An 8,613-nucleotide genomic window follows, 5' to 3' on the forward strand; every position below is an offset into this window, starting at 1 on the left:
CACCAAGTGCTATGCTGTAAGTTGTCATGAAATACATTGAATTTAATTAATGCGACACTTTTGAAAAAATACAAAGGATCTAGAAATAGAAAGGTATGTTTCCATGCATAAGGTACACTTTATTTATAATTAATTTCTATTTCATCCTCTCAATATATTCTGAAATTTATTTATCTTTTCCTTTGTTACACGAGATAAAAAAAATGTTATTTAGTAATCTTTTATCCACATTTTGTTAGTTTGAGTGATAAACTCAAATCACTTAAATAAGATTTGATATTTGAATTTTGTAGATGAAAAAATGTAGTTGGTAAGAGAAATTTCACAAAGGATGATCAATCAAATTTTTTGACAAAAATTAATCATTAATAAAATTAATAAATATTTCACAATAATATCATTATAACTTACATACATCATTATTTTTGTAATTTTAATTTTCAGGATGCAAACTATATTCAGGTTCTCATTATATTCTAAGGGAAATTCGTCATCAATCTAAGTTACATCCAAGTTGTGGAATTTGTGAAAGCAAATTAAATGCAAACGAAAATGTTTACCCAGATGTTGAAGATATATAATTGTGCAAGCTTTTCTTCTTATTTATTCTTATTTTACTCTTCAAATATTTATTTTCACTACTATAAAAATAAGGGTTAACTCAATTATATGCACCTCCACACCCGGAAAAATGAGACGAGAATGCTTTAAGTTAATTATTCTTCAAAGAGAATAAATAAATAAATAAACATTGAGATAAGAAAATTAAGTGCATTGAAAGTCTTGGTGTGAATCTCCCAATCCTACAAGTTTTCCTTAATAATCCTAAATTTTATCAACTTGGGACTATTGCCTTTACCATTAATTCAATTTTCCTCTTTTAAACCGATCTTTCTAAATCTAAAATTATTCCTTATTTTTTTCACTATTAATTTTTATTGATTTAGTGATAAATCACTAAATCAAACATGTGGCCGCAATGAAAAAAAGATAAATTATTACTCAACATTATCAGCAACACTACACACTTGTGGTGACGTATAAGTTGGGGTGCTACATCTTTTTTCACATGACTCCTTTATATACAGAAAAGGTTCAATGTTTTATTATAGATAGAATTAGTATATGTTATTTGACCCACCTTTTTACTTAACCTATCAATTACAATAATGTAGTTCAAGAGTCGATATACATCCTACTATCTCTTAAAATATACCTTTTAAATCTTGACCTACTTGCATTTTATTTGGAAATTTGAATTGTTCTTCCAGCAATTCCTCTCAATTAAAAATTCCGAATTACCACTTCATTAAAAAACTTTATCTTCTTCTCAATTTTGCTTTAAAATCATTTTCCCTTCTTAAAGTTTGTCTTTCTAAGTAGTAATGTTCTTTTCTTTTTTTCTTTCTTTTGCAACATTAAATATGTCTTCTTGTACACTTTACAACCTCACTTTAAACTAACATATTTGTACTCTTGCAATGTTATCTCCATTAAAAAATGATATTGGCAATAGTATAAAGATAAGAGAAGAGTGATTAAGATTGTTGAAAAATAAGATTGCCTAATTATTAAATTAAATTAAAATTAAAAATATATTTAAAATGAATACAAAATTAGAAAGAAAAAAGACAAACTGGTCAATCTATAAGATTATGATAAACCATATGGCTTAATGAGAGTGGAAATTTTAAAATTGCTTTCATTTAAGAATAAATCCTAAAAACACTCTTATTTAAGAATAATTCTTAAAATATTCTCATCTAAGATGATGGTTCAGATTTATAACACGAGTAAATTTAAATTGTCCCAAAAATATTTTTGTATTACATTTGTTTAGAAATTTGAACTGTTCTCTCAAATATATATATATATATATATATATATATATATATATATATATATATATATATATATATAAATTTTAAGTATCTTTAGTATTTTTAAAATATCTATATTTATACAATTATTTATTAGTACTTTATAGCCATGTGCTTAAATAAACACAGTCGAAAAGTTCGATATTTCCCCCCAACCTTGCTTACATCATAAAGACGTCTTATGATTTTGTTAAATATATGGGGTTAAGTGGAAGTTAAATCTTAACAAGAGGATCGGCATCTAAGTAGTCAAGTCTTCAATTCATCCTTTACTTCTCATGGATTTACCTTGGCTCAAAACCCTTCCCGGTTTGAGTTCAGTTGATAAGAGTCTTTCGTAAACATCATTGTGTTTAATAACTTGATACTATATACAAAAATTAAACTTGAAAACTTATATTCTATTCATAAATTTAAATTTGACTTCAGCAATAAAATTAAATGAAAAGGTTCAAACATTATTATCATGCAACTTCAGCATTCTCACCTCCGCAATTTCGGAACAAGGTGGCCATGGTGAACACAATCAATTTGTTGATGGGCTGGGGGAGAAAAAGGGAACCTCATAGCCCTATAACCTATACCATTTAATCTTATTTCCCACGGGTAATAAATTAACCCAAAAAGTTTTTTTTAGCACGGCAAAAAACGAATATATTAATTATAACATCTTCAGAGAAGCCAACAAATGTGCAGATAGATTAGCTGATTATGCGTGCAATACGAAGTGTTGGTCTATGATTGTGATTGTGATTTTCCAGCTACAACCTCATTTTTTGAGGCATCTGTTAACTGCTGATATTCTAGGGATTAAATCCTCTAGAACTATTCTTGTGTAATCCTTTTCTTAGGCCTTGGGCCCGTTTCAATGGAAAAAAAAAAAAAAAAAAGCACCCCAGGATCAAACGACACAAGATGTGGCAATCGACCCTAAGGGAAAAGGGTACAGAGACAGTAGACTTAACAAATAAACAGTTCAATAACCAGCACCCCAATCAAACGAGACAAGGCCTAAACATAGTGCCTATTACAAAGATATGCTCCCACCCCATTGATACTGATTTCTGCCCAAGTCCCACCAAAAACAACAGATATGTTAAATATACAATACCGTATAGAAACGAGATGTTAAATTAACCCATAAAGTATACGTGTAGCAATGTTGATGTAGCTTCTCATAATCTCCTCGTCACTTTATTGTATATCTGACGCTGATATTATTTTTTTTTATCGATAGATATTAATTATTGATATTATTAGTTTTTGTTAGTACCTAGAGGATATTGTAGATCCGCCGCTGACTATATATATATATATTACATGTGTTCATGTTCTATTCAGCAGCTTCTGAATACAAATAAATATCACCACCATCGAAATTTGTGGCTTGAGTGTTAACTATAAGCTCTCAGTAAATGCACGTCATGATCAATTCCTTGATAATGTTAAAGGAGTATTCTATGTATGTTTGAAGACTCACTCTCAGGATTCTCTCGATCTAGGCCACGTGGGTGTGGCTGGCTAGAGTGATGGAGATGGGTTGGAGATTAAAGAGTACAAAATTAATTATAGGCTAATAAGATTCATCAATCTCGATCGAAACTTTGCTAATTGCCTCCCTAAGTCGGATCACAGACTGAACATCAGGTTCTGTATATAATGTGTCCTCTTAATCAATCAAATTAGTTGTGATCGAACACAAAAGTCAAAACAATAACCTGTCCACTGTTCTTGTTCACCTCTCAATACAACCACAGGAATCCTGAAACAGAAGTCCAATGCATTCACCAACTCAAAGATCTTATCTTGGGTGGCCTTATTGTCGGATCTCACGCTGATCCATGCTTTAATGTGCCCCAGATGTCTCATTTAAGGTTCTTTTAATCGTTTTTCTTATTTAATGGGGGAAAAAAAGACATTTGTGGCTGCGGTTCGGTGCTTAGAGTTTTTCTTTTGTACTTGTACACTGTGCAGAAAAGTCTTATGTGTTACCAGACCTATATGTGATTGAAAAAAAAAAAAAAAGAAGCTCATTTCATGGGTCCAAGTCCAAAACAAGTTGGCAGGTACACCACAAAAGGCAACAGCTCATTTTGGAGGTACAATAGCATCGTTTGGTACTCAAAACTTGGGAAAATATGGAAACGCACACGCATAAAACAATAACACCATGGACGAACTATTTCGTCGTTAGTAAAGCATAAAATGTACAACCCCTAGTAGTGCCAGATGCTATAAAGTATAAAGTTAAGTTGTCATCTTTTGGACATAGACTTTGTGGGTTATTGTTATTTTCACCACTTGATCAATAATACAATTATGGCGCTGTAAATTACTAGGATTATTTGTTACGCGTCTAATCTTACTAATAGGAAAATGAGGCCTTTAATACTATGTTTGACAAAGCAATGTCACTTTGAAGCTAGTGTGTGGGGTTGATCCATTCATTTATTAGAGTTAAATCACTGTTGACAAATTGCACGTGGCAAGATGGAAATACCTATAGCGCACCATATGAGTGCCATGCCAACACAGGCGTTACGCGGTTGGGACGCACAAGGAACAAAATAGTCTCATTCCCATAGGACAATATAAGTACAATAAAATTGAGTTTTTTTTTTATATATATGAATAATATCATTTTTATGTTTTTTCATAGCACAGCTTTCGGTAGTATTTTCACTATTTTGAAAACTACTTTTTGCCAATGAATGAGAGGGAAAAAATAAAGTACGATAAGATTACCGTCTGTGGTGTCTAAGATGTGAGTGATGATGAGATGGAGACAATTACAGACCATGAATTGGACAATATTGCCTAGGAATACTGGCAGGCCCCATCAATTTAAGAGGGATCTAATCGCATAGCAATAAACCGAAAAGGAGTAGGAACAAGTAGAAAGAAATCATTGCATCTTCTACGAGTAGTGGCAAATAAATATATGGTAAAAAGGAAAGAAAAAAAATATTCAAAAGAAGGGTCCAAAAACCTAAATCATTACTGGCCCTGACTATCTAGTCTTAAAAACACTCACATGCATTGGTTGGCTACACGATCAGTAGTAGAATAGCTTAACAAACCCGACCGATCGGGGAGTACTGATTACTGAATTACATATACTAATTCAGCATTCCCCAACAAATTACGTACAGTATTTCTAATCAAGTAATCATTAAGTGTTAATTAACAACACGCATGAATTAATGAGTTGTAACATGTATAAATGCCACACAATTGCTTTCAACTAGAGACTTGGACGTACACGCAAGAATTGAGAGCCTCAAATCAAACTCTTGGAAGTGATAACCTTATTATTATGAAGAAAAAAAATGGTGTTTTGACATCTCCCTGGGCCGAGGACACCATATGGTTTCTCCACTCTTTTTAGCTTTTGATATGATATGGAGAGAGAAGAGAAATACATATATATATATATATATATATATATATATATATATATATATATATATATATATATATATATATATATATAAAATAAGGTATTGACATTGAATTAATAATAAAACTAGCCGTATGATATACCTACATGCAAAGCCAAACTAACACACAATTTCACCCATCCTTCTCCCCATCCCCAAAAAAAGAGTGAAAATCACAAGCAAAAAATTATCATAGGCAAAACCTCAACTAGATTGAGAAACAAATATATAAAAGTACACAAGTGGTCAAGTGGAGCTGGAGAGCGTCCTTGGTACTCGCGGTCAACCTTATTATATTTGACTAACCAAACCTGTAGCAGCCAGCAGTAGTACTTTTTTAAAAATGTAAAATACTAAATTGTACAAAAACAAAATGGCAAATTATTGGTGGTAGTTGAAGGAAATGACGATAATGAAACAGAAGAGAAGAGCATTGCAGTAAGGAAGGAACTTTCAAGAGAAAAGGATAAGGGTTAGATGAACAGTGCAACAATGGTGAAAATTGGAGGGTGTGGTTAAAAAGATAAGAATGAAGTAAATACGATATATACACTGCAGCAGCAAACATAACAAGATGTTTCGTGGCAGTGGCGAGGCCAGTGAAGAAGTTTTTTTGTGAATAAATATTAGCTGGTTAGGATATTAATTTTGTTATAAAAAATCGAACTTGCAGATCTTTTCTTTATTTTTTTCTTCCTAAATCATTTCACCCAACTTGTAACTCTGTGCGAGTGAAGAAGCTATGCCGGGTGAGTGAGTCATTTTTTTTGTCTCTGGTGGGTCCATCCTCTTCTCCTCTGTGAACCTTTATAAGTGTTATATGAGTCATTGAGAAATGACCCCGGGAAAAAGAAAAGAAAAGAAACTCACAGCTATTGAATTTCACTTCACTTCACTTGCATGCCAAATGAAAACAACCTCTTCCCAGAATCTTGTCGGTATTTAACTCCCTCGATTTCACAACACCCATAACAATGAGAGTTTCAACAGAGACAGAGCCGGAGACTAAAAAGATAAAACGCATTCGCGGCGGCGGGGACTCGAGCAAGCACCCTTTGTACCGCGGCGTGCGGATGCGGAACTGGGGGAAGTGGGTGTCGGAAATCCGCGAGCCGAGGAAGAAATCGCGGATATGGCTAGGCACATTCCCCACGCCGGAAATGGCGGCGAGAGCGCACGACGTCGCCGCTCTCAGCATCAAAGGCCCCGCCGCCATTCTCAACTTCCCTCACTTGGCCAACTCGCTCCCCCGCCCGGCTTCGCTGGCGCCGCGCGACGTTCAAGCCGCGGCGGCGAAGGCGGCGCACATGGACCCTTCCTCCCTCTCCTCCTTGGTCTCCGCAATGGACTTGTCCTCTGCCTCTGACGAGTTGAGCCAAATCATAGAGCTTCCTTCTTTGGAAAGCACCGATGATGGCTCTGTTGACTTAAAGAAGGAGTTTGTTTTTGTTGATTCCCTTGATGCTTGGATGTATCAGCCACCCTTTGGTTTTGACACCGAACAAGACACTGGTTTCGAGGGTTTGATGTGGAATTACTAGGTTCGATCCAAGTTTCTATTCTATGTCTTGTGTTTGTATAAATTTATATCGATCTCTTTTATGTTTTGGTTTGTGTGTGTCTATAAGCAGTAAGCAGCCACTTGTGGTTTTTCTTTCGGGGGCTGCCAGTGCTACTGATCACTCTCGTATTCATCATCATGTCTCTGTGTCTTTTTCTTAATTCCTCTGATTTTAATTGTAAATGGCTAGATGAATAAAGTAAGAGGAGAAATTTTCTGTAACTTGTTTTGGTACAAAATGTTTTACTCTTCTTAAGATTGCGTAATCCATGAAATGGAGTTTGAGATGGGAAGTACTAATATTTGTGTTGTTATTCGAGTCTTTTGGTGGAAAGAGCCGTACGAAAAGAGATGGAAAGGGAAAATGGGAATATTGATGATGCTGTTATTTGACCACACCACACTTAGTGTTGTAATTGTATATCTTTGCTTGTTTCAATCGTGGTTTCTAGCTCCTTCCTTGGCAGAGAGATTCTTTCCTATAATGTTAAAGGATCAGTGGCTGTCTGTGTGTCAACACTGTGTGTACCTTTCTCTTGCTGTCGCTCTATTAGTCTGAGAGAGGTGGGTGACCCATAAAGGTTTCTGGTTTTCTTTGGGCAAATGGAATACTGTGATTGGCGCAAGAGGGAGTAAGAGATTGATATATTGATATATGACAGTGACAATTTCATTTTCATAAAAAAAGGACACGCACTTATTGTAAATACAAAAGCCAAACATGTCACGTTATAGCCACATCTTTCCATACCCCTACCTCTCTCATTTTCCCTTCTGAATTTGAACTTGGGTCTCTCTCCTGAATTCAAGATGCAAAAGGATTTGGTTTCAAGGAACCTTATTCACTTCAGTGCAAACGTGCAATGTCTCTCTTCCTTCTAACTTTTGCTTTTGCTAGAACGATTGGTTTTGCATCTTCATTCTTCACCTTCATCACTTCACGTGTACGAGTTAACTGTCACTTGGATCTGACAAGTTTTTAAACTAGATTATATATGGACACTAGTGTCAACCATCCTGTAAATTAATCGGTGCAAAGTTGTTAAATAACATAACAATGTTTTGTTACTCAATGTTATCCTAATCAACTCAAATAAAATTCTATTTTATAGAAAAAAACTTAATCATTTTTATCAAAAAGTTATAGTGTCACTTGTATATATTACAGGTTAAATTAAGTCGAGATTCTTGATAATTTTGAAAAAATTTAATTATGTTATTAAATTATTTTATTTTTTTTCAAATGGATTCTTGAAACTGTATATTTTTTTAGTTGGATTCTTACGTCTATTTGTTCCAAAAAATAGTTATCTAAATCACTTGTGTGAGTTTGTAGCAAAGTTATTGTAAGATAAAACCCGAAGACTTTTGTGAATAAATATTTGAGTTAAGTGAACAAGCAGGTGTGGGAATACTAATTTAGGAATTTAGTTGAGAATAGTGATTTCTAGACTTGCATATGTAAGAATACTAGCCTAAAATGAAAAAATGAAAAGGTGAGAATCCTCACAGTATTGGGTTCATAAATTAATTAGGTCTTTACGTTTAATTTTTTTGTAATAAGATATAAATAGAAGTACTCAATTAAAAAATAAATACAAACTCAAGTAGTCAATTAAAAAAAACAAAGACTTAATTAAAAATTATCAAATAGTTTAGAAATCTAGAAATTAGTTTAACCTATATCATAAGCATGCATTTAATATCATTTATTTCTCTATATTAATGTTTA

At 33.6% G+C, this 8,613-nt stretch overlaps 1 protein-coding gene across 1 annotated transcript; it reads left to right on the forward strand.

Annotated features, from left to right (window-relative positions):
* Window positions 1-6,005: 6,005 nt before the first annotated feature.
* LOC114409122 (dehydration-responsive element-binding protein 3-like) lies at window positions 6,006-7,181 on the forward strand. Its single transcript, XM_028372443.1, has one exon. It carries the CDS (start codon window positions 6,295-6,297, stop codon window positions 6,859-6,861), a length of 567 nt encoding a protein of 188 aa, XP_028228244.1. The 5' UTR covers window positions 6,006-6,294; the 3' UTR covers window positions 6,862-7,181.
* Window positions 7,182-8,613: the final 1,432 nt, after the last annotated feature.

This window comes from Glycine soja, chromosome 4 (genome assembly GCF_004193775.1).
Source record: "Glycine soja cultivar W05 chromosome 4, ASM419377v2, whole genome shotgun sequence".
NCBI classification, from domain to species: domain Eukaryota; kingdom Viridiplantae; phylum Streptophyta; class Magnoliopsida; order Fabales; family Fabaceae; genus Glycine; species Glycine soja.